Source organism: Numida meleagris, chromosome 2, assembly GCF_002078875.1.
Source record: "Numida meleagris isolate 19003 breed g44 Domestic line chromosome 2, NumMel1.0, whole genome shotgun sequence".
In the NCBI taxonomy this organism is placed as follows: Eukaryota; Metazoa; Chordata; class Aves; order Galliformes; family Numididae; genus Numida; species Numida meleagris.
The window spans coordinates 146,377,847-146,404,416 of NC_034410.1; the positions used below are offsets into that span (position 1 = coordinate 146,377,847).

At 42.4% G+C, this 26,570-nt stretch overlaps 1 protein-coding gene across 1 annotated transcript; it reads right to left on the reverse strand.

Annotated features, from left to right (window-relative positions):
• LOC110394471 (ly6/PLAUR domain-containing protein 2-like) lies at positions 8,059-16,472 on the reverse strand. Its single transcript, XM_021388351.1, has 3 exons — positions 16,309-16,472; positions 9,651-9,770; positions 8,059-8,829 (listed from the first exon to the last, which is right to left on the reverse strand). The coding sequence occupies exons 1-3, from the start codon at positions 16,358-16,360 to the stop codon at positions 8,618-8,620; spliced, it is 384 nt and encodes a 127-aa protein (XP_021244026.1). The 5' UTR covers positions 16,361-16,472; the 3' UTR covers positions 8,059-8,617.

Sequence of the window (26,570 nt, forward strand, 5' to 3'; positions counted from 1 at the left end):
TTCTCCCTTGAGAGGATTACAGCGTAGTGGCTGTGCTGCACCCAAATCCTTCACAGTTTGTTTGCAAAGGGAAAGGTAAAGTAAACACAGCACAGATTTGTAAGTGCATAACCACTGACTGATGACAACACAACTTTACCCTTAAGGGGATGAGTCATCTTTACGTATGCATTAAGTGAAAGATAATCTCCTTGTTATACAACTACAGATATTCTTCTCTGATTGAAATAAGTCATCTATGTTTGTTTTAAAAATATTTTTTAAAAGTTTTCCTGGTTTTCACCGGTGTACACAACTGCTTCCCCAGTTATGCACGCACACAACTCTGCTTGCAAACAGTGACCTTCATACTGGGTACAACTACCCACTTTTTATCCAGGAGGGTGGCATAGGTGGGTCTCTCCGGTTTGTTCAGAAAGGTGCATGGAGAAATATAGCAAACAAGAACTGACAGGAATAGGAAATAAGCAATAGAGTAGATGAGGTCCTTGCTGTGTAAGAACTGAAGTGACAGCACCAGTATGGCTTGCAGATAACACTGTCAGAAATAGCAAAGTGTATGTTAAAATGGTGGGCATAAAAGGAAAAATTCTCCATACTCCGCTTCCATATTACTGAATGTTTCTGCAATCTCAGCAGGAGGATAAAAATGCCTCCCCAAATGCCTCCTCATAAGAAACAAATTAGCAAAGACGGTGTATTCCAACTGCTTTTTGAGAACTGTAGAATAATCGAATGTCCTGAGTTGGAAGGGACCCAGAAGGATCATTGTGTCTAACTCAAGAACTGAGAGCACAAGACAGGTCCGTGCTTTCCATGGCTTTCATGGGCAATCATGCCCATAGAGTGTTTTTGTCATGGTAGCCACTGCCTCCCAAGTTCCTTGCCTATATACTGCAGTCACAGAATTACAGATCCATAGAATGCTTGAGGCTGGAAGGGACCTCTGGATGTCATCTGGTCCAAAATCTCTTTGCTCCAGCAGGGTCACCTAGAACAGGTTGTCCACGAAGCCGGATTTCACCTGGAGGGCTTCCAAGCAGAATATTCCCAACACATCCCCTTTGCTATGACACTGGAGAGGGGGAGAAATTCTGAATATATTCAGATACTAAAGCTGTTATCTGGTAGATAGTTCAGATCTGCAAACGGTGATGCTGTGTTTATTGAGAATCCTGGTTCCTCCCACAGGAAGCCTGTCTCAGATTACCCAAAGCCCTGGAGACGGGCTTGTGGGCTGATAGCTGATGCACTAAGTTACAACCAGACTGATCGGCCAAAATTCAAAGCAGCACTGATATAGGAAAAGAATGCAAATCACTTTGGGAGAGATCCACATCTCCAAAAACTTACATAGAAACTCATTTCAATCCAATGCATGTATCAGTGAAGGATAGGATGAATTCTCCCTCCAGAGACCAAGGAAAATCTTACCTGATTTCATCAGGCAGGTCTCAGACAGGTCAGGTTACCTGCTTCAACCTGAATTTCCCCATGAATGGCATCTATGATGTGAACTATTGTCTCTCCCATCATCTCAAAACACTTGCTGAAATACTTTACATATTTTTTTTCATGTTTAAAATAAAGACACCCACTTTCCACTTCTGCTGTCATTGAAAAAAGTTGGCAAAGAAGTTCCATTCTGTGTTTATATATTAGTTCAAACATGAGGTATGGAAAGCTGTTCTTCACTGTTTTCAGAATGGCATGTTCTTAGTTTTTTTTATTCTCAAAACCTTTCTAAACAAAAGGAAAACATTTTCATTTTTCTCTAGGTTGAGCAAGGTTGGAAAACCTCCCTGTTTCTATTCAAAAACATCAATCAAAGACCAAATTCAGTTCTAGAGAAAACACTACCCAAAATATTGGGAGGTTCAAGATATTTTTTTGTGGAATGGAAAAAAATATATGTTATAGTAATAGGAAATTTCATGAAACTAAGCTCTTCTTTCTACTCATCTCTATCTGTCAGGCATTGTACAGGAATATCTAAATAGGGTCATGATACAGACCAGTTGTTCTCTCATTTTGGGTTAACCTAGATCTTCATTGTAAAGTACAGAGTGTTACATTCCTGCTCTGACAATTTTTCCCTTCCAGTTCTAGCACAAACTGGGTCAGCTCACATGGATCATCTTGGTGCCACCATGTTTCTTGTCTCTGGATATGGCCACTTGTAATGCAAAGAGTTCATTGATGGATGGCAGGGATGGGTGCTGTGGCAGGGAGAAGACAATTTAGTCATGGTCAGGTACATTCCTAACTTGAGAAGAAGAAAATGAAAGAGAAAACAAATGTCTTTTAGCTTTTGGGCTGAGGAGCTGAGATATTAAGAAGAACAGAACTTTGGGATACCAACTTTGGAAAGACATTGAGAAAAAAAAGATACCATGTCAGAGGTGTGCAGGGGGATGGAGCCCAGCAGATGGAAGGAAAGGCAGAGGGTCAGGGTTACATCACTCTGGAGAAGAGAGGGAAAAAGGGAAATATTATTGCTGTTTGCAACAACCCAGTGGGAGAGTATGGAGAAGAATGGGCAAGACTTTTGGACTAGATGATCTTTGTGGTCATTTCTAACCTTGATTCTATGCTCTTGAAGACGTACAGTGATAAGAAAAAAGGAAATAGACACAAGATACTGGCAGAGCCTAGGAGCAGAGGCCGTAAGTGAGCAAAAGAACACAAACCTTCAGGGAGAATATACAAATTAACAGCCTCCAGGAGTGAGAAGGACCAGAAAATAACCGTGCATCTGAGGGAGATCTGAATGAGGAGGGAACTACGCTTCAGCAAAATCAGCAAAACTGAGCAAAAGGCCCTGCTGTGACTTTTGGGGGGAAATAAATATACTAAGTCAGCAATTCCAGAAGTAGTCCAGGTACAGACAGCTTTTGTACCAGGTAAGTGGAAAAAGAACTATATGCAAGATTTGCATGCCTCATTTCCTGTTCTTCACATGAGAGGCTCGGGTTTGTGTTTGTCCAGAAAACACTGCCCTGTGGTTTCAGAGCTTTGCTTTGGTCTTGGGTGCAGCTGTGAAACACAAGGCCTCACCCACAAAGATTTTATGCTTTTCATAGCAGATCTGAAAAAGGAGCTGTGATACATACCATAATAGCTGAAATGCAAGAAACATGCTGACAAACTGGCCAGAGATCAAAGAGGTGAAGCATCCATAGCCAATGAAGGGAGGGAACAATTAGCATCCTCTGCATGTCGCTTGTCAAATAAATGACAGCTACATGGACACAGAATTTAAAGCCATAGAGCAAGAGCACTGCGAATCAGCTGTGTCTAATGTATTTTTAACTGATAAGGATCTCAAAAAACCCTCCTTGGTTCAAGAGCATCATTAAAAGGGAAGGCTGGAGCACACAGCTGTGTAATAAATTCTCACCACTTGCCTCTGGATACAGATGTCCTGTTCATTGCAGGAGAGTTAGACAAGATGACCGTTAAGGGCCCCTTCCAACTCAGACAGTTCTATGATTCTATGACTCTCTAATGAAATCATAGGGCAACTGAGGACTTTGTTGGGACCTTTTGATTTTCTTTCAAGTGCCACTATCTGTGTCATAGAAATACACTGAATGTAGGTCCAGTGCCACCAGATTTCGAATGTTCCTTACATGGAAGTATCCCCCAGATCTAGGCACTCAATCTCCTTTAAGGAATGGCCATTTCCAGCCCACTCTGTCCTAAAGCAGGTTTTAACAGGTCATTCACTCTAATTTGGTCAAATTGGCCTTTGTCTTTCCATTGGGAGCCATGAGGAATGACTCAGGTGTAGCTGTATACACTGCAATCCTATCCCATTCTCAGTAACACCACTCTGAAAAAAACCTTTGCCCTTTGGGGGTACACATTTTAACGCTTGGCAAGCTGTTCCTATGAATGACTTCTGAAATTTAAAATGTGCACCTCATTTCCAGTCTGAATTGTTCCACCTTCAGCTTACAGCATCTTCTTTCACCACTGACTGTTACAGTAAAGAGTCCTGTGTTACCAGATTTCCTTTTCTCATAGAAATTCTTGTACTGCTCATTCTCAAACTTGCTGTACAAGCAACTGCAAGCAATGGCATAGCACAAAAGAAAGGAGAAAAGTTCTGCTCATTGCTCCTTTTCACAGTAGCCTAAATCAGAGAGGTGACTTAACCTTCTCATCCTTTTGGTGTTATGCCCTGCTGAAAACACAGCAATGATCCAAGGGGTTTTAGTATGTCTCTAGAATCTCTTCTTCAATTGTCCATCTTCAACACTACGCTTATTTCCCAAATCTCTGCTCCCCAGAATAACATATCCCTGTCTGTGAGTTTTTCAGATACCACAAAAATGCCTTCAGTGTCAAGAGCTGGACTGACCATCTCCAGTGGAGATACTGATGTGCACCACAACAAAATAAGCAGCACTGGAAATAAGACCTACTTAAGCAGCTGCACACATAGCCATTTCTCCATGGCCTGATGGGAATTTCCTTATTTTTGTTATGCTCAAAATCTTGTTAGATAGAGAAAGGAAATGCACCTTATATGTAAAGCCAATAATTGACTGTTAACCTAAATGAAATCTTAACACTCTAATCAAAGCATTATAATTAGTGAAGGTCAAAATCTTCATCAACCGAGTATCCACAGGGAGTCATTCTGATGATGTTTGCTACAGCACTTTTAGTCCTTCCTCTTCTTTCCTTAGTCCATCCATCTCACATCAGATTTTATGCTGTATGGTGCATTTTAAGTAGGTTTGATTCTTTGTACTTGTTGTTTTCCCTCAAGCTAGTTTTGTCCACATCCAGGTCCATATTTCCTTGATGAACCATCAGTGAGTTAATTGTCATAGAATCGCAGAAGTTGAAAGGGACCCTTAAAGGTCATGTAGTCCAACTCCCCTGCAATGAACAGGGACATCTACATCTTGATCATGGTGCTCAGAACCCTGTCCAACCTGACTTTGAATGTCTCCAAGAATGGGATATCCACCACCTGTCTGGGCAACGTGTTCCAGTTCCTCACCATTTTTACTGTAAAAAACCTTTCCTTTATATCCAGCCTAAACCTCCCCAGAAGGAAGACTGCTGAAATGTCTGAAGGGTCTCTGGTGCAAACCTGGGGCCCATCTCTTTTCCTTTCATCTACGGACTCCTCTTTTCCATGTCCTACACCTCCACGTCTCAATGCATCTGCTGCTGAACCAGGTCTGTGACTCTTTACACTCCATCATCACACTGGAGTCTTAAATTCTAAATACAAGAACTCCTGTTGATGGTTGCCTATGTAAACCTACAGTTGCACCATACAAAACCAAACAAAACTAAAGCAAATTAACATAACCACCAGTTCAATTAGAAAAACTGCAGGTAGAGCTGAACAAAGGAAAAACAAAGCTCCGGGCAGGTCAAGACTTGTTCAGCCAAAGCAAGCCCAACATGCCTCAGCCCTGAGGACTTGCAAACTCAGTAAAAAGCTTGTGGCCTATTACTAGCAATGACAGTACTGGGTTTACTTTGCTACAGGGCTTTGTATTGTTATCTCTGAAATTGGGACCCACTCCTCCTGACTGATGGGCTCAGCTTCCTTCTTTGAGTCCAGCAGTAGATTGGTTTCAACCACTTTCAGTATCTTTGCCAATGATTTATACTCTCAGTGAGCATGACTGCATGGGTATTTTTAGTGGTGTTCACTAAAATAACAATATAGCACAATAATCTGGCTGTGGATGTATTTGTTTTTAAATGTTCTTTGACATGACAATTTAATGATGTTCTGGGCCATGACTCCAGTGAGTATCAACGAACACAGGGTAAGGACAAGGTAGTCCGAGCCTAGTAACTCATGTCTGAAAAAAGAGCAGTGCTATGCACTGAAAATCTGGTGAAGTTGCATTTTTAGCAAATACGTAATGTTGGTTTCATGTGTAGAAGTGCTGTCTTACACTTCTAGCTAATAGGTTTTACATTCCTGACAAGTGAGCAAGTAACTCAGTGTTCTGGCTACATCCAAATAAACCCTTCATTTACTAAGATGCTAAATACATGGGCTCCTTTAGGCTTCACTTGGAGAGAGAAAGTAAAGAAGTGTTTTTCACAGGTGCTTATGGACTGGGATGAGGAAGTCCTTATCCGCCTGGGTTCCAGCTTTGATTTCAGGGATATCTCAGCTTCTTTAGACTGCAGAAAAAAGTTAGGAGGTCTTGCTCCCCTATTAAGCTGCTCTGGAGCGAAAGTTCAGAGAAGGGATGAAGAAGAGGGAGGTGGTCTTGAGGAATGTAATAGTCATGAGGTGGCACATCACCACTGCATTTATCCAGTACATGAAAAGTCACTTGCACTAGGTCTTAGCAATAGTGCAGCAAGATCAACAAGTGCCCAGTTCACTTCATAAAATCATGCCAACTCATAGAATCATAGAATGATAGAATCATTAAGGTTGAAAAAGACCACTAAGATCCTCTAGTCCAACTGCTGACCCATCCCCACCATGCCCACTAACCATGTCCCTCTGTGCCATATCTCCACATTTCTTGAAAACCTCCAGGGTCAGTGGCTCCATTACTTGTTGCAATGCATTACCACTCCTTCTGTGAATAATTTTTTCCTAATATCCAACCTCAGTCTTCCCTGGCAAAGCTTAAGGCCATTACCTCTCATCCTATAATGGAATCACGAGTGATACCTGGATTTAGGCACAATATCTTTGGCTAGGAGAAGAGCTAGCAGGGTAGCTACAGGGCTATGCAACATTAACAGTGTAGCAAAGGTAGACAGGAAGCAATCTCCTTATTGCTCATCTGTAAGAACAAAGGATTTGAATGAAACTGTAAGGCAGAGGATTTTAAAAAGAAACAAATCAGCCTTAATGAAATGGTGGCACTGTTCCTAAAAGAGTGCTTTGAAGTCTGGGGAGTGTGAATAAACTCAGCATGAAATAATGCATACTGGTGGTCCTGAGTAGTCCTGATCCAGCTCATGGGCCAGCAAAACCCGAGGCTGCTGATTGCCAGAGCTGTCAAGTAAAAAGAAAACCCCCATATACAACATTTGTACAGCAGCAAGCCACAGATATTTCACACATCTCTGGGGACCAAGCTTTGGACATGGCTCACAAGCAGAAGACATTGAAAAACACACATTGTCAGCTAGAACAAAACTGTAGGTAGTTTCTATAGACAGGAATGGGGTTTCTCTTGTCACCTCTATGCAGTATCTTGGCTACTCTGTTGTTTCAAAAAAAGAACCATATTTGAGTCAGCTGGGAGCTGTGTACAAATCCTGAATTGGAGTCCATCCAATATTCATCCCATTTTGGCAATGAGAAGCAACGTGGGGCAGGTGAAAATAGCTGCAGAAGCAGCTACCAAATTTTGCAGTGTTGGAAATAATGATGTTTATGCTCTGGTGATGTCAGTAAGTGGATTATAGCATCAAAAGAAACTCAGGTTGTAAGGGGGACCCCAGGTGGTCTCTAATTCAAGTTCTGGATCAAAGCTCTCAACCGTGAGATCAGCCCAGGTTTCTCAGGGCTTCATCCAGCTGAGCTGTGAAAATTCCTAGGGATGGAAAATGCACTGTCTTTCTCCAAAACCTGCTCTGATGCAGATGCTACATGGAAGGCTTCAAATAACATCTCTATTTATAATTTTAAATATCATAAACAAAGTTATAATTAGAGGAGGAGTAATTTGCTGGTAAATGTTGAAAATGATCTTATAGGAAGAGTTGGACCAGATCATAATTCCAAATTCAGGCCAGAATTTAACAAAACCAATCATCCCAATAAAGACAATTCTTTACAAGTGGAGTTTGTGAAAGAAATATCGATGAAAGACCTCTGTCAGTAGGGAATGATGAGAAATATCTTGCACATTTACTGCAAGACTGATCACAAAACCTTACTCATCCCACTGTATAAAACAATACTGGAAGAGGGAACTGGAGTTTGAAAATAAGAAAAGTAAATTCAGTAAAAATTAAAAATTTATCAGAATACAGGCATGTTATAAATAACTCTTGCAACCGCTACAGTTTTAACACAACATTGTTTTTATTCTGCTCAAAAGGGTACAGAAAACAAAAGGTATTTCAGCCTCCTTGGATCAGGTCATTGATCTCCTCTCTCATATTCTGGAAGCATAGAAATGTGTCTCAAACTTCTTATGCACTAAGAAGGAAATCTAGACAGCAGAAAGGGCCAGCACAAAACTGTGGGCTGGAAAGGATCTGCTACATGAAAGTGAATTCCATATGAAAAGATCGGTCAGTTCAGCTATTCTGCTGATGAACATGTGGGGAAGAGAACATTCTAAGGAACTCTTAGCTCTGTGTCTTTTGCTTTAAATATACCATACAAATCGTACTTTTTAGTTCAAAATCAACCTAACCAACAAAGGAAATAAAGTTATTTCTGTGGGAATATTTGGAGAATCAACCTCAAAAATTTTGTTGGGAATTCCTGAATTTTTGCTTCCCTCCTGATTATGGAGGGAGGTTAGGAACTAAAAACGCTGTTTGTGGGAGACACTGAAGGTACTCCACGAGGCATCCAAATGGAAAGCTGGGCTGGCAGGGTCTCATTCCCCATTGGGTTCTTTGGTAGAAACATGCCCTCCTCAGCTCCTCACAGTCTAGACCAGAAGAGACCACAAATGACACTTGCTAACATCCCAGCAGGCGCAAAGCTTATTCTCAAACTAGCTGCACTATCAATGTTGCACAAGTTGGAGTAACAGCAGGAGACTGGGCGTGTCATGCCAATCCCATCCGCATCAGATGGGATGCAGACTGAAGAGCACATCTTGGTGACAGTTGAGAGTCCCACAAAAGGATAAACTGCAACAAAGCAAGAAAGAAGGAACAGTTAGGAACAGGTGGAATGAAAGAGTAGTCTCTTTGTCCCTAGTTGTAACACTGACTACCTTCACCACTGAAGGCTTGGCACGAGTTCAAACACAATTGGACCACTTCTTACCAGAAACGTAAGAAACAGATCCTGTTCAGTGGTTCTAAGCTGAACAGCACATTGCATCCTCTGTGTCCTGCCTGAATGAGCTTACTTCTGTAGAAGTCCCCTGAAAGCACTTTATCTAGCTCTACTTCAACTCTACTCAATATCTCCTTCCTCTGCCACATGCAAACAAAGCCTTCCCAGATGAGCCAGAAAAAAAGACAGAACCTTCATGCTGGCAGTATATTTATTTATTTGGACAGGTCATGGCCTTTAGGGTCACTTGCAGACAGATGATACCTTCCTAAAGGCTCCTGAGAACTCAGTTTGATTTATGGTTTGCCTCTAGTTGACCAGCAGTTGGCCTTCCTACCTTACTGAGCTTGACACATCTCCATCAACTCTCTACTCCACACACCCACTGTGTAGGTCATGAGGATGGTCTGGAGAGACAGAACTCTCCATCTCCATGTCTCAGACTCAAGTCAACACATTTTCTCTGACCATGCCCAATGTTGAACATCAGCTATGAACTTGCATTTACTAAGTGCTGACATGTGAAAAGAGCAGGACACTGCTCTCTGCGCCATGAAATATCACTTCTAGTCTTAAAAGTGAGAAAAGGTACTTCTCCCCATACCAGCAGACTGCACTGGAGAAGCACTGATTTGCACTAATCATATGGATAAGGAAGACTTGCCCTTACCTTCCTCCAAGGAATACATGGTTGTCTTGCACATGGTTTCATTCTTAGCACAATTCTGGATCTTCATGCACTTCTCAGCTACTGTAGGTTCATGGCAGGTGTAACACTGCAAGGTTTGTGCTGTAGGGAGGAAAAATACGAGGTTGGCCTTAGCGTAGGACATCGGGTTCTCTCCACGCTCCCCCAGGTACATCTGAGTAGTATCATTCTCAAAAATACTCATACACTGCACAGAGACTGAACAGTAGAACATATTTGCATTATAGGGAATGAGAAATACATTAGTCTGGTCAGCCAGCCACACTCTCAGATGTAGCTTCAGCTCCCTCAGCAACAAGGCATTTTAATCCGTGATTAGATGGTTTTGGACCAGCTCCAAAAGTTGGACACTCACAAGTCCACGGGGCCAGATGGATTGTACCCTAGAGTGCTGAAGGAGTTGGCGGATATGGTTGCCAAGCCTCTCTCCATCATCCTTCAACAGTCCTGGCTAACAGGGAATGTCCTGGTGGACTGGAGACTGGCAAATGTGATTCCCATCTTCAAAAAGGGCTGGAAAGATGATCCTGGTAGCTATAGACCTATCAGTCTCACCTTGGTGACAGGGAAGGTTATGGAACGGATAATCTCGGGAGCCATCGTGGATCAATTAAAGGTCAACCAGGGGATCAGGCCCAGTCAGCATGGGTTTATGAATGGTAGATCCTGTTTGACAAGCCTGATTTCATTCTATGACAAGGTGACCCGCTTAGTGGATGAAGGTAAGGCTGTCAGTGTGGTCTGCCTGGACTTCAGTAAGGTCTTTGACACTGTCCCCCACAGCATCCTTGTGGAGAAGCTGGCTGCCCATGGTTTAGATGGGCATACGCTCTGCTGGGTGAAACACTGGCTGGATGGCAAGGCCCACAGTGTTGTGGTCAACGGAGTTAAATCCAGCTGGCAGCCAATCACGAGCGGTGTCTCCCAGGGCTCAGTACTAATCAACATCTTTATTAATGATCTTGATGAGGGGATTGAGTGCACCCTCAATAAGTTTTCAGATGACACCAATCTGCCAGAGGGTAGAAAGGCACTACAGAGGGACCAGGACAGACTGGAATGATGGGCCAAGGTAAACTGTATGAGTTTCAGTAGGGCCAAGTGTCAGGTCTGGCACTTTGGTCACAACAACCCCAGGCAACCCTACAGGCTTGGGGAGGAGTGGCTGGAAAGCTGCCCGGAAAGGGACTTTGGTGTGCTGATGGACTGCCGGCTGAATATGAGCCAGCAGTGTACCCAGGTGGACAAGAAGGCCAATGGCATCCTGGCTTTGATCAGGAATGGTGTGGTGAGCAAGACTAGGGAAGTAATCCTGCCCCTGTACTCGGCATTGGTGAGGTCCCACTTTGAGTACTATGTTCAGTTCTGGGCACCTATATACAGAAAGGACACTGAGGTGCTTGAGCAGGTCCAAAGAAGGGCAACAAGGCTTGTGAAGGGCTTGGAGAATATGCCCTATGAGGAGAGACTAAAGGAAGTGGGGCTGTTTGGTCTGGGGAAGAGGAGGCTGAGGGAAGACCTTATTCCTCTCTTCAAATACCTGAAAAGTGATTGCAGTGAGAGCAGGGCTGGTCTCTCCTCACTGGTGACAGGTGATAGGACAAGGAGAGAAGGCCTCAAGTTGCGCCAGGGGAGGTTTAGGTTGGAGATCAGGAAAAACTTCTTTACAGAAGGGGTTGTTAAGCCCTGGAATAGGCTCCCCAGGGAAGTGGTTGAGTCACATCCCTGAATGTGTTTAAAAACCATTTGGATCTGGTGCTCAGGGACATGATTTAGTAGTGGGTAGTTAGAGTTAGGGTAATATGGTTAGGTTGTGGTTGGACTTGATGATCTTGAAGGTCTTTTCCAGCCTGAGCAATTCTATGATTCTAAGGCACAAAACACAGAGCCATATGCAGGAGGCCCTATAATACAGGAAAGTCCTGTCAGCTTTAGGCTACTGAATATTTAGGGCACAAGGATGATTCTTCTGGTCTTGTTTTGTTATCAAGGTGGTTGGTAAGTTATTTTTTTCATGTTTGTTTGTCTGTTTGTTTTACCTCCAGATAGTTCTTAAGTTGTTTACAGATAATTTTACTTAATTATTTATTCTGCACCTTAAAGCATGCTGTAAATACATGCTGAATGTGCTGAAAAATCCAAACACTAAATAAAAATAGATGAAGATGAAAAAACTGACAAAGCCAACAGATCAACAGTAAGTTCACAAAGGTAGGAAGTAAGAGCGTTTGACCCACCCACTTGTCCCTTATTTCCAGATACTATGGGTGATTGTGTTGCCTAAGACAGGGCTGACTATTCTGTATGGTGGCTGGCTAGATGTCAGCAAGTCAGGCTTTGTGAGACACAAAATTTCAGTGCTTGAATTCTTCAAAGATCTTACCCCAGGTGCCAGCTAGCTAGGACATGCAAAACACCAGGAGAACGCCAGTCTTTCAATTATGCAATTTGCAAGATGTTTTTCTTTCAATCATTATCACAATTAGCTAACAGGCCCTACTTCACATGTTTATGACAAGCAACTAACCATTCTGCTTGCCAACCAACCACATCCCCAGGCGGTTTTCATCAGTTATTCCCACAGGACTATAAGCACACTTGTAGCTAATAAACCCCCAATGGCTCTTACTCTGCAACTACTTTTATCCTTGTCTTTATGTTACTAGAGCATCAGAAAAAGGTCTGGAAACACAGAGAAGTCAGACTTGCAGCAGGGAGAATTTCATCTGATGTTGACCGCTCTCCAGACATTGAGCCCTTGGGTAGTTCACCCCAGACAGGAGGAACTGTCCCTATAGAATTTACTGAGCCATAGGAGCAAGTTAAACACAATCTTTCTCCTCTACTGAGGAATATGTTAAAATTTATTTTAAAAAAGAAGACAATGGGTACAATAACGGACTGTATGGAGAGATGTTCTTGGATCCTGTGCTCTAGAAATAGGCTATGAAAAGACACTCTGGCACCAAATGCCCCAAATTCAATCCAAGCTATCTCACACTTCCTCAACTCTTGCCATCTCCTAGGTTCCTTTATCACTTTCCTACTGGGCTGCAGAATGGCTCCTAGGTGTACAGAATAACCACAGCTCAAGTCATTCAGTGTCTGAAGTCTTTTGGATAGACAAATTTCTCCAGGAGACACCAAGAAGGTCTGTGTACTTTGATGCAGTGTTTCTTGAGCACTCCATGCTAAAATAGTTGATTGATATTTCCTACCAAAGGCTCCCAGGCAACATAAACCATCACTGGACAAGCTCTCCAGCGTGATTTATTCCCCAGTCTTGCTAAAGGACCCAAAACTTGACCTAGGTCCTCCCTTTAATGCCTTGAAGTCATAGAAATACATTTTGGCACTATCACAGGCTGGTAGCCCCTCCTCAGGCATTTCCTTGCCTGGAAAACCTTTCTCATCCTATCCATGTGACAGTGATGAAAGTGCTTTAAACTTCATTGAGAAAGAGGAACAGTTAGCTCATCTCAGCACACCTAAAATGGATTGTCATAAGAGCAGGCTGAGGCAGGTAAGACACCTTATGAAAATAGCTATTACCTGCAGCTTCACCCTAATTAACAACCCAGGAAAAGCCCATTCAGAAGTAGCTTCAGCAATTGTCTTGTTTTTATTCAAAGCTCACTTTATTATCCGGCTTTGCTTACTGTGGACTGAGGCTTTGTTTGCATTAATTCTCTGTCTGGCAGATGTCAAATACACCTTTAGGGAAGAAGCTTTGTCTTTATTCTCAGATTTCATGAAACTCATCACCTGACAAGCCAAAGCCACGGGATTGGGATTTTTATTTGGAAAATAAAAAAGCACAAAGGGATGTCAAATTAAGAGATCTTAGTTCCCAACATGTGCAAACTTGGTATTTTCATTATCATTCAAACTAACAGGTTTAAACACGGCTAAATATATTAAATAGTAGCTATATTTATGAATATACCTTTTCTTGAAGATGGAAAAAATAGCAGATCAATAAGTGTTTAACACATCTAAATGACCAAAATCTGGAATTAAATAGCCTCATTTTTGAAAATAAGGCAGTAGTTCAGTAGCCATGGTGAGCTGGCATGGCACAAAGCAGGGAAAAACACCAAGACTTAAGGACTCTAACATTTAGCATATAAAAGCTTTGTTTGAAACAAGCTCTGAAACATCTGTGAAGCCTATTTCTGAAGAGCACATATTTGTGAAGATAGCAGAACTGTAGTGGTGCCTTTTTTGTTTTAAGAACTTATGAACTTTCACATTGGCAAGCAGACGCGCAGTAGCTTAGAAATGAAACCACACCGTGAAAAGGAATGGAGACAAATGCCAAGCCTTCTTTAAAATAAGAGAAAAATAAAAATATTTCAATATTAGCAGTTATAGCACTTTTGTGTGTGTATGTGTGAGAGCTGAAAGCAAAAGAGAAGATAAAGAGCTTGGAATTTCTTAGAGATTATTTTGCTAGATTCACTTAGATACTGGCAGATCTTCCATACTTCACCTCTCACTGCCTTTCCAGGAAATGCAAAAATTTCAGGTTGCATTGCTGTTTAGAAAAAGATATAGAGGAACTACAAATATATTACAGTTTTACCCCAGTTTTGCAGAGGAGGAAAGAAGAAAATTCCTTTTTTCCACTAGAAGAAATTTTGCTTACCAAATCCTCCATAAAGTTTCCAAGATTTGCCAATCTTTTCCTCCTAATTAAAGCATCCATCTTGACCGTGCCTATCTCATTGAGATTTTGAAGTAGAGAAGGAGAAGGAAGAAGAAATGTAGCAGCCCTGGACCAGAGCAGAAGCCTCTGTTAACCAGCTGCCCAACTCTTGACAAAATCTCATTCAAAAGGACGGCAAAGTTAGGACTGTGAGTCAATCCTCAACCAGAGGATTTGTATCCCACTCCATTACTTTCCTACTCCAGGATTCCTTCCCTTCCCTTGAGGAGACCTGACCACACAGACCATTTCTCTCCAAGTTATCCTCTACTAATTCCTCTCTGAACTACTGTCTCTCTGATGAGAAGAAAAGAAATCCCAGAATGAAAAGAGTATTATGGTGAAAAAAAAGATACATCTTCTCTTGAGACCAGTGAGGACTGTATCTCTGCAGTAACAGCTCTGGTGAGCACAAGATACCCATTGATTCTGGCACAGCGCAAGAACCCCGATGTCTTTGGACTACTGGTGACCAGAGCCATGCCTTAAAAGATAACAGGATATCAAAAAAAGAGAGAACTGCTGTTGGATCTGCCTCCCCATAGAGCATCTTGCAAAAAAATCTCCAAAAAACCCTTCTTTCCCCATCCACTTGGCCCTCCCTGGAAGAATCCAATCTTCAGACCCAAAGATGGAGGAAGGAAGGCATCTATTATATAAACTGGAAATAAATACAAAGGAAAAAAGCAAAAATCCTAGCTGGGAACTGATAAAATCATTCTCTGCACTGGCTGAATCCCGAGAAACCCAGATCATATGAGTATTACAAAAGCAACCACAGCCCCCGTCTTGTCCTGCATAGGACTTGCCTTGGATATCCACTCAAACCCCAACTCAGGGCCTGGCACCAGCAATGTAAAACCATGTTTCAATCAAGAAACTATTTTGGTGACAGCAACAAAGGATGAGGAGTCTATATCAAGGTGTCCTATACACCACGTGGTCAACTTCCATCATTAGAGGCTGTGGCATTGCTGCTCATGTGGGGCTGCCTGTGATAAGTGGATTTCCTACTCCCTCAGGAATGCAAACAGCCATGTGTCATATGCCTCTCCAAACTTGAATTAATGGAGCTGGTGATGGAGGAGAAACAATTGAATTTCACAGCTGGACATGTAAAGGTTTGCATGGCATCCCTGGAGCTACAGAGCTCATGGGGCTTGCTCTCTACCTCCACATCCCAGATGGATCACATCCAATATTAAGTTGCTGTTGTATGACCAGCAAAGATGGACAGAAATGAAGCAGGAAGGATTGTAGGGGTGATACTTCTGGCCATGACAAACTCTCTAATCCTCTGCCAAGGAGGAAAATCCCCAAAACTCTTCATCCTTGGCTATTTCCCAAGCTGGCCTGCTAAAATTCTCCTTGGCTTCATGCAGACAACAGTGTGTTACTAAATGGAGCTGGAAAAATCAGCCCTACAGTACTTTGGGTCAGGAGCTTTGCATCCTAGCCTCTCTTTCCCAACTCTGACAGCTGAAGTTTAATAAACTATAAATGCAACATGTAATTAGAGAGAGCCGCTACACACATTGCATTAAATATGCTGGCTGGCTTCAGGATTAAATATTAAAGGTGGAACTAAAATTAAGACACACACACACACAAAAAAAGATGAGAGTCAGACTGAGCAAGAACACATATAAAGTGAAAGTTGAAATTTGTATCAGGGAAATAACACTGTAGAATCACATTTTATCTTTAACACTTCCTACAGAACCTAAACTAACAATCTTAATGAGAACATGATGGTCCTGAACATCTGAAAGGGTGGAAATATTTCATAGACAGATTTTTGCGAAAATCCCCCGAAGTGGGAGGCCTGGACTTCAGTGGGAACATGCCACACTGTATCCTTTCACCTTGCATCTCCCTCAGCAGTTTGGACAAGGCAGAGTGGGAACTTACCAAACTCCACACCAGCAACGGCAACCAACAGAAGAGGCAGAAAGAGCTTCATCTTGGGCAGATCCTTGTCACCCAGTCACTAAGCTGCTACCGGTCTTCACCACGGGATTTAGCGCTACACTTTCTGGTGCCTTGCCATGTACTGATTCCAACCTGAGATTCAATTCTACTGGAAAAACTAGTCTAATTGAGCTATAAATGTATTTAACCATCCACAAAGAAAGCCACACCTCCTTCTATACAGTCATTTCTTTTCATGTTCCTCGGAGAAGAAAATTAGGGTTTACCTGATGGACAATAACTGAAGTTGTTTAAGCTGGATCCTTTGTGTCTAAGTATGATGTGCAAGCATGATGTGCAAGCCCAGGGGTATTAAATCATTCCAGTATCTCTGCTTTGCAGCTTGTTGATGTTTCTTCTTCTTTTTTTTTTTTTAAATTGTAGTTAGAGAAATGTTGGTAGTTTCCATGTACTTTGGGAACAAATATCTGTACCTGTGAACAGCAAAGCATTAAATCCCATGTACTGGAGAGCTGGGTGGACAGAAAGCTGATGAGGTTCAGCAATGGCATGTGCAGAGTCCTGCACCTGGGGAGGAATAACCACATGCATCAGTACAGGTTGGGGGCCAACCTGCTAGAAAGGAGCTCTGCAGAGAAGGACCTGATTATTCCAGGTTGGCCATCAGCCAGCAGTGTGCTCTGATGGCCAACAAGGCCAGTGGTATCCTGGGATGCATGAAAAAGAACGTGGCCAGCAGGTCAAAGGAGGTGATCTTCCCCTTCTACTCTGCCCTGGTGAGGCCACATCTAGAGTACTGTGTCCAGTTCTGGGCTCCATGGTTCAAGCTGGACTGGCTGGAGACAGTCCAGCTGAGGGCCACAAAGATGACTGGAGTCCTGGAGCATCTCCCTTATGAGAAAAGGATGACAGACCTGGGACTGTTCAGCCTGGAGAATTACAGAATCACAGAATTGCAGGTGTTGGAAGGGTTCTCAAGAGATCATAGAATCACAGAAGCATAGAATGGCCTGAGTTGAAAAGGACCATAATGATCTAGTTTCAACCCCCATGCTGTGTGCAGGGTTGCCAACCACTAGACCAGGCTGCCCAGAGCCACGTCCAGCCTGGCCTTGAATACCTCCAGGGACGGGGCATCCACAACCTCCTTGGGCAACCTTTTCCAGTGCATCACCACTGAAATAACTGAAAGCTGAAACAAAGATATTCTTGGAGACTTTCCCATCGTCTTTGTTACCTACCACATCGTAGGAGGAACCTTACTCAGTTTTAGTATCACTTGTGCTCCTGAAATGTGAAAAATAAATGGTCTTCTGGGTCTTCTTTTACAGATAAACAACCCAGTCCTCATCAATCCAAACCGAAAGTTCCAGTTACTGTCCTATAACAGATTTATGTTGATGGCAGGTGGATGGTTGGACTAGATGATCTTAGAGGTCCTTTCTGTCCTTAATGATTATATGATTCTATGATAACTTTCACTTAGAAACAACACTTCTGTGTTATCTACACTCTCGTGAGTTCAGAACCATTGTTTTCTCAGTGGCACCATAATAAAATCATTATGTTGATTATGAAAGCTTAGTAGCTCATTCCAGCCCTAAATTATTTAGGGAAAGGTATTTTGGTATGTTCTTGGTATCAAGTTCAGCAGGGAGAATTTTATAATCCTATTAAGAAGGGGGAAGTATTCTGATCATGTTTGCTTTGTTCTTAAGGAAAAAACTAAACACAGAAAGGGGTGTGGATTCTAGTTTCTGGTATTAAGTGGACTCAAAAAAATGTGCACTAGATGAATGGTTTCACATGCACATCTGAAATGTGATCTTCATTACATTCTAAGTATTTTGAAAGGAGGAATTTTACAGTGCTGACACCTTTCTTAAAGCCTGTGCATTCGTTCAGTTTGGAGGATTGTTTTGGGGGATGACAACATAACTCACTTGTTTATAGTTTCAGTTGATGTTATCTGAGTCTTTAAGCAGCACCTGAGATGTTTCCTCTTTTACACAGACCTTATGCAATTGCTTTGCAGTTTTGGCAAGCAACAAAGTAAGTAACAAGAATTAATAGAAACACCCAAACAGCATTTCGTTGAACTCATTTTTTCTTTTGTGAGCATTCAAATCCTTTTGTGCTAGGGTTTTCCATTAATTACAGAGAAGAAAAAGAATTTAAAAGGACATAACCCATATAAACCTGACTCAACAACCACAAGATAGATTTGAAGAAAAAAAGATATTTTCTACTGTATGTGTTCAAATGCAAATAATTTGCTCCATTTCAGAGGCATTTTTATTATAAATAAAAGGGAAAGGTTAATTTAATTTTTATTTCCAACCTGACAAACCTGGGCCACTTTCCTGTCCTAGAGACAGTCTCCTGAAGAATGAGATAGGAGAGAGGTAATGGCCTTAAGCTGTACCAGGAGAGGTTCAGGCTGGATATTAGGAAAAATTTATTCTCAGAAAGAGTGGCAAGGCATTGGGACAGGCTGCCCAGGGAAGTGATGGAGTCACCGTCCCTGGAGGTTTTCAAGAACCGTGGAGACGTGGCACTGGGAAACACGGTTTAGTGCGTATGGTGGTGATGGGTTAACAGTTTGACTTGATGATCTTAGTGATCTTTTCCAACCTTTATGATTCTCTGATTCTAAGATGGCATTGTTATCTGGCAGAATAGTCCTCCTACTGTTGGAACATGTTGGAAATATCCTGTAACTTCCCAATACATTCCCAATGCAGTATACTCCAAAACCCTCAGCTTTCCCACCAGACTTATATTCCCCAGTTACCACACTGAATAGCACTTGCCAAGAAGTCCTAAGAGACTAGGACCATTCACCTCTGTGGTAAAGTTTCAGGGTCCATGGGTTGAATGTGTGCTTAGAGAAGTGCAGGGACTGGTTTCATTTCAGAGCCTTCTTGACTTAATCATATTAAACCCTTCATTCTCTTGGCTCTATTCCTCATTTTGCATACTTGCTAGAAATTCCATATCTTTCCAGAAAGGAAATGCTAGATAGGATTTAAAAGTAGATGTGCAGGAATGCTGAAATAACTGTCGTATGCTAGCACTAGGCTTTTGCTGCGCACCTATAAGTAGGTTAAACCTGAGAATACTCCTGCAACATGAGTAAATATGATTATATCAGTATCAGATATAAGGAAGCTGAGATGCAGAGAGGTTAATTAGGCTCATGCAGTAAGGTAGTAGCAACTCCAGAAATAGACAGCATTGTATTCCACATGGTTTAACCACTAGTTAATTCTTCTTTTTCATGAGTACTCTACTGCTATTTTCGTGTAACCCTGATAATAAGTGCACGAGTTACTGGAAGCAACAGGAGCAGACATTGACCTTAAAAACAGATGCTTAGTGGTATATTTTTAGCTCTACCAAAGATCTACTAGCTGACATTGGAAAATTAACCTCAGTTTCCCAACCTTTGATATTAAGTTAGGGCATGTTTTAGCATTAATTATACCTACAATATAAGCTACGTATTAGGGAGGTGAAAAAAGAGATTTGTCAAAAAATTCATAGTTTTCTCCTAGTAACTACAAAATAATGTCAATGATGAAAGCCTCTTAAGGAAGGCACCAGCAAGGATGGGTTTGTGTAATGAGTAAACCTGCTGGTGTGGAGAGATTAAATGATACAAACTTCACTTCTAATGCATCATTCCCCCCATCCATCTCTTGTGGACACCATGACTCTGCAGAGATTAGAGCCACTTCACACCTGGAAAGAGAAGAATTAAACAACCATCTCTTCCCTCCTCTGTTTCCTGCTCTGATGAGGACTGTCTTTAAAAGTTAAAGAGAAATCTGGAAAAGCGAGGTAAAAGTCAGACAGTACCAAGGCTGAATCTGGCATATCCCTATGATTGCATGTATCAGGAATCCAACCCTGCAGTTCTCTTGAAGCCATTTCCATTCAGGCATCACTCATTAACTCATTAGTCACAGCAGCCTTATTTCTACTAATTGATTTTACTACAATTCCCGACAATGAATGGCCAAGACCTAACATGTCTAGGGCTGGATTAAAAACTGTTGTATCAGAACAGCTTTGCAAAACACTTCAGCCATCCCTTAAGCCCATAAAGGTCAGGTAATTCTTGGAACTGAGTTGTTGTAAGATGCTCTTGGGGAAAGGGCATTAATCTCCCTGATCTGACCAGCCAGGGGTCCGAAGCACTGTACTGAGCACAGATTTTTGGGTTTTATATCTGATAGAAGGTCAATCTTTCCATAGCCTGGAGATGCAAATGGGTATAGAAAGCTTGGCAGCTCTCCCAGCACTTTTTCATCTTGATACTGGACTGGAGTACAGGGGATGTCAGTGAGTGCAGGACATGGGACAAACAGACCAGAGCAGACCCCACGTCTGAGAAGTTTCCTTAATTTTGCTGCTCTTCCTAAATTCCTACTGGACTCTATGAAAGTTTATCGTCTCTGCCCCAGGCATATGAAGTGTACTATGCCTGAGCATCTCTGTGTAATTACCAGGATGGGGAGGTAGGGAACAAGATGATTTAATTTTATAGGGAGTCATGTTCCTTGTACGTAATAATTCATTAGATTTTTTTTTTTTAGCCATGTTTTTTTTTTTTTTTCCTTTGAACTTGATGCAGGTACTTCTTATCCCTAGGTAATTTAGACTGATCTACACATAGCACTTACAGGGGATTTTCCAGGAGTTAATAACTACCTAGGTGTGCTACCCCATCTGTTTATAATATGCAGTGAAAAGATGAGTCATATCTTTATAGTTAGTAGGAATTCATATTCCTTCCATACCAAATTTTTCTAGTCCCCGTTTGTCTTTTTTTTTCTGATTGATTGAAATTTTTGTTGTTGTTGTTTCTTTGTTTGCTTGCTTTGCTTATAACCCAGTATTTTTTCCCTTCTCATCAGACTTAACTGACTTCAGAAGTAGCCTCTTGTTTCAAGATTATTTACTCCAGTCAGCTTTCCTGTTAATGTTGCCGGAACGTAAATCACTTGCTCAGCTTATTTGTCACCTGGCTTAATTATCCCCTTGGTTTCTTCAAGACTTAATCCAATGAACAGGAGATACTTTCCTATCTGGATCACTGCCACTGACCCAAAAGGGAAGAACAAGAACAACACATGTAAAACACAAAATGGCCTGGCTGAAAGGAAGTGGCTCTGTCTCCAGGCCCTCACTGTCTTCCTATAATGCTGCAGTGCTTGGCACTGAAGCAGGAAACTTCTGCTTATTTTTGACTGAGGACGGGTAGGAGTGTAGGAGTGTATCCCCAGGTTCAGACTGCTCAAACCAGTAGAAAGTCTATGAGTCCTGGAGCTACCCCTACTGCCCAGGAGATAGACTGTGAGAAACAGTATCGAAAGCTTTATGGAAATCCAAAAAATAACATCAGCTGGCTTTCCTTGGTCAGCTAGATGGGTGACCTTGTCATGAAAAGAAATTAAGTTAGTTAAATAAACCTTCCCCTCACAAACTCATGTTGGCTGTGACTAATGACTGCATTGTCCTTCAGGTGTTTTTCAATAACTGCCAGCATAATTTTCTCCGTAATTTTACCAGGCACTGAAGTGAGACTGACAGGCCTATAATTACCAGGCTTTCTTGCCCTTCTTGAAAACTGGAACATTTGCCAGCTTCCAGTCAACTGGGACCTCTTCAGATTCCAAAGACCACTGAAAAATAATTGAGAGAGGTCTGGTGATGACATCAACCAGCTCTCTGAGTACTTCAGGATGAATTCCATCAGGTCCCATGAACTTACATGCATCCAGGTGGAGCAGCAAATCACACACCAGTCAGGGCTCGGATGAGAGTTGATCATTACTGCAGTCACAGTCCTTCAACTCAAGTCATCATCACTGTTGAAGGCAGAGGCAAATAAGGTATTCTGCTTTGTCTATGCCCCTGTTAATAAGATGACAACTCCCATCAAGTAACGAAACAGTGTTCTCACTGGACCTCTTTCGGTCATTAAAATATTTAAAAAAAAAAATTGTTGTCCACCACAGTACTGGCCAGCTTCAATTCTAACTGAGCTATGGCCTCACACATTTTCTCCCTAAAAAGGCAAACAGCATCCCTATAGTCTTCCCATGTTCCCCGACCTAACTTCCAATGGCCATACACTATTTTTCTGCCTAAGCTCATGAAGAAGATCTCTGTACATTCAAGCCAGCCTTCTGCTCCACCTGCTTGATTTCCAAAATTTTGGAATTTCCTGTTCCTGTGCTCTTAGGAAGTAGTATTTAAAAACTGACCAGCACTGAAGAAAGGAACTCTGCAGCTATAGAGATGTAATGTTTCCCAGCCAAGTAAGCAGCTCAGCCTATTGTTCCTGGCAAATGGGCTGAGAGCACTTGTCATCTCCCACCAAGCTAGTCACTTCAACTTATAAAGCATGATTTCCCCTGTGTGAATCCATACTGATTACTCCTGATCATCATCTTGCCCTTCTTACATCCAGAAACAATTTCCAGGATAAATTCCTCCATCACCTTCCCAGAGGCTGAGAGGAGGCTGACTAGCCTGCAGATCTTCAAATGCACCTTGATCTTATTAATAGAGGACTCACATTTGCTTCCTTCCAGTCATTGGGAATCTCTCCCATTTGCCATAATTTTTCAAAGACTTTAGGAAGAGGCTCTTCACCAAGAGGGTGGTTGGAAATGGGAACAGGATGCCCATGGTAGTGGTCATGGAACCATGCTGCTGGGGTTCAAGGAACGTTTGGACAAAGATCTCAGAAATGCAGTTTGAACTTTGGGTGGTCCTGTGTGGAGCCAGGAGTTGGACTCGATCCTCAGTGCACCCTCAACAAGTTTGTTGATGACACCAAGCTGAGAGCTGCAGTTGATACAACAGAAGGAAGGGGTGCCATCTAGAGGGGCCTGGATATACTTGAGAAGTGGTTCCATGGAAACCTAATGAGGTTCATAAGGCCAAGTACAAGGTTTTGCACTTGAGTCAGGGCAATCACAGATCTATGTACCAAGTGGGAGAAGAACTCATTGAGAACAGTCCTGCTCACGGAGACTTGGGGATCCTGGTGGATGAAAAGCTGGACATGAGCCAGTAGCATGCTCTTGCAGCCCTCAAGGCCAACTGTGCCCTGGGCTGTGTCAAAAGAGGGATGGTAGCAGGATGAGGGAGGTGATTGTTCCTCTTTACTCTGTCCTTGTAAGGCCCCATCTGGAGTACTGCGTCCAGGCCTGGGGCCCCCAGGAGGGATGCGGAGCTGTTGAAGTGGGTCCAGAGGAGGGCCACGAAGATGCTCAGAGGGCTGGAGCACCTCTCCTATGAAGGCAGGTTGAGGGAGTTGGACTTGTTTAGCTTGGAGAAGAGAATGCTCCTGGGAAACCTCATTGTGGCCCTCCAGTACTTGAAGGGAGCTTATAAGCAGGAGGGGGATCAAATTTTTACATAGTCTGATAGTGATAGGACAAGGGGGAATGACTTTAAACAAGAAGAGGAGAAATTTAAGTTAAATGTTAGGAAGAAATTCTTTACTCAGAGGGTGCTGAAGCCCTGCCACAAGCTGCCCATAGAAGACATGGGTGCCTCATCCCTGGTGGTGCTCAAGGCCAGGCTGGATAGGGCCTGGGCAGCCTGAACTTTATGCTCCTTTGAGGAATTGCTTTCCCATAAGCTTTCAGCTAACTCATCACCCAACCCCAGGCAGAGGTTCAGGCATTTCAGCTTCTCTCACATGAAGGGTTATTTCGCTTCCTCACTTTCCCAGCCTGTCCTTTCTAAACAGCCTGTATACATCCATAACAGAACCTTGAGTTGTTCAGCACAGAAAGGAGGGCTCAGACGGTTTAACAACATGTGAGCTAAAAGAGGAGCAAAGAGAAGATTGTCTTGGGCTGTCCATGAGGATGCCTATGGAAAGGACAAGCACCACTACACCACTACTCACAAATTGTAGGAATAGAAATTCTGATCCAGTGTAGGGATGAATACTTCTCTACATGAGTGTTCAAAAACACAGATACCCAGAGAGGCCATGGTGTCTCCATGCCAGGGATGCAGCTGAGAGCATGCTGAGCTAACATACTTTTTCCTCCTCTCCAGACCTCAGATAAGCTTCTTGTTGTATCATTTCCCTTAGCAGAAGTGCGTTTGTGGTCCTGATAGATCAACACATCCATATCAGGACATCCTGATGAGGATCTGGGGCCTGCCACTGCCACCTTCTGACAAGAGAAGAAAATGCAAATGCCTGATTCAGGCCCCATTTCCCAAAGGGAAGATTTTTAGGATTATTTTTGTAGTGCTTCATTTTCACTGTTTCTAGACCTCAAGTTTCCTATTCAATTGGTTCCAACAAGCTTCAGAATGAGTTATATACATATGAAATGTGTATAACTCTTCTCTCTCGTAACTAGTGACAGGACGAGGGGGAATGGCCTCAAGTTGCACCAGGGGAGATTTAGGCTGGACATTAGGAAATACTACTTTTCTGAAAGAGTGGTCAGGTACTGGAATGGGTTGCCCAAGGAGGCAGTTGAGTCACCGTCCCTGGAGGTGTTCAAGAAACATTTAGATATAGCGTTGAGAGACATGGTTTAGTGGGGTTATTGCTGGTAGGTGGATGGTTGGACTGGATGATCTTGTAGGTCTTTTCCAACCTAGCTAATTCTATGATTCTATGATTCTATGAAAATGAGAAAAGGAGAAAAACTCAGAAAAAAGTAAGCTGCCATGAATAAACCAGGAGTTGAATTCCAACATGTTATCCATGAGTTATGCCATGCCCTGATAAATGTCCTGAGCATAGCCAAGTGGTCACATCCAAGTTTCCACCATGCACCTATTGGGTTACTTTACCTGATTTTTGTCTTCTTTCTTCGAATACTGATACTAAATGGGTGTCTCTCCTAGAACCAGGAAGTTTAGCTGGTCTGAGCTCAGCAAGGGTCCCCCGTGCAAAGCTCACGTTCTAGTGCAGGAATGAGTGACAACATTCCTGCAATTTTAACAATGAGAAGACAGCAGAGGAGCCAGGAGCACCTGGCGCTTGGGGAAAATTGACATTTCTCTTAGTGATGTGGGCACAACAACCTGTGTGAAACACAACACATAGAGTCATCATTTGTGTTAACTGGCATAGAGAAGGAGAGAAAGGCAAGGCGATTCCCCATCCCTGGAGGTATTCAAGGACAGGTTGGATGGGGCCCTGGGCAACCTGATCTAGTGGCCAGTCTTTAAGGTCCCTTCCAACCCAAGCCATTCTATGATTCTATGATTTTATGACTCAGTTGTGTTGGTTTTTTTTAATCATTTAGCATCCACACCTCAGATTTTGACTTGCAAGCTGTCTGCCTACATGCTTATCCTAGCTCCTCCACAGCAAAACTAGCAAATGTACCTGTTTTCTGGAACTACCTTCCATCCCCAGAGGTCTTCCTTCCTGAGCTAATCAACATGTCCTTGGAAGACCAGTGAGAAATGTTTGTGACCCAAGTGAAATAGAAACACTGGCAACAACCTGTGTTTTTTTGTTTCCAGAAACACCTTAGGACATTCGTATTACATCTCTTAGATATGCTCACCTGGAAATATGGATCTTCAGGAAGAAAACAGCTCTGGCACCTCGGCGTCAAAAAATTAATGGTTTTCCCCGTCAATCTGAAGAAACAGAATCCCCAGAACGCTCATAGATAAGGCAGCAAAACATGGATTCAACAAAGAAAAAACAGTGGAGAAGATCCTTTCTCAGGAAGGACAAATTCCAGGTTGGGTTATCCAAAGAAAAATGTTTTCATTTCTTTGTTTCAAACCAAAGAAACCCACAGCTGTTATTCTACATTTACTACACATTGCCCAGGGAACATAATCTCCTTTCATGAGACTGAGCTAGGGTCCCTCAAGATAGGCAAAGACAATCCCTAGCCTTTGTCCATCAACAGGAAGAGACTCCAATGGCCATGAGATAATAAGCATAAATTTATCCCTCTCTAAAGTCAGCTTCATGGCTATGCTCCTTGTGACCAGCCTGCAACCCCAGCCTTGGGCTTTGGATCCAACCCAAATCAATATTCTGTAATGAATATCTCTAACTCAGAACCATCCAAAAAAAAAAAAAATGCTTCAAGTGTACCTTTTCTATTAATTCCATATAATTTTATTAGAGTATAACAAACATTATGTAACATACACTACACATATATTTATGTTAATATATTGAAAGAAATCAATGTCTTTATTCTGCTTATTCTGTT

Coding starts and splice junctions, on each gene's coding strand:
- LOC110394471 (XM_021388351.1), bottom strand. CDS start 16,360: ATGAAGCTCTTTCTGCCTCTTCTGTTGGTTGCCGTTGCTGGTGTGGAG. Junction 9,771..16,308: donor CGTTGCTGGTGTGGAGTTTG/GTAAGTTCCCAC, acceptor TCCTCCCTACAG/CACAAACCTTGCAGTGTTAC. Junction 8,830..9,650: donor CATGTATTCCTTGGAGGAAG/GTAAGGGCAAGT, acceptor GCTTTGTTGCAG/TTTATCCTTTTGTGGGACTC.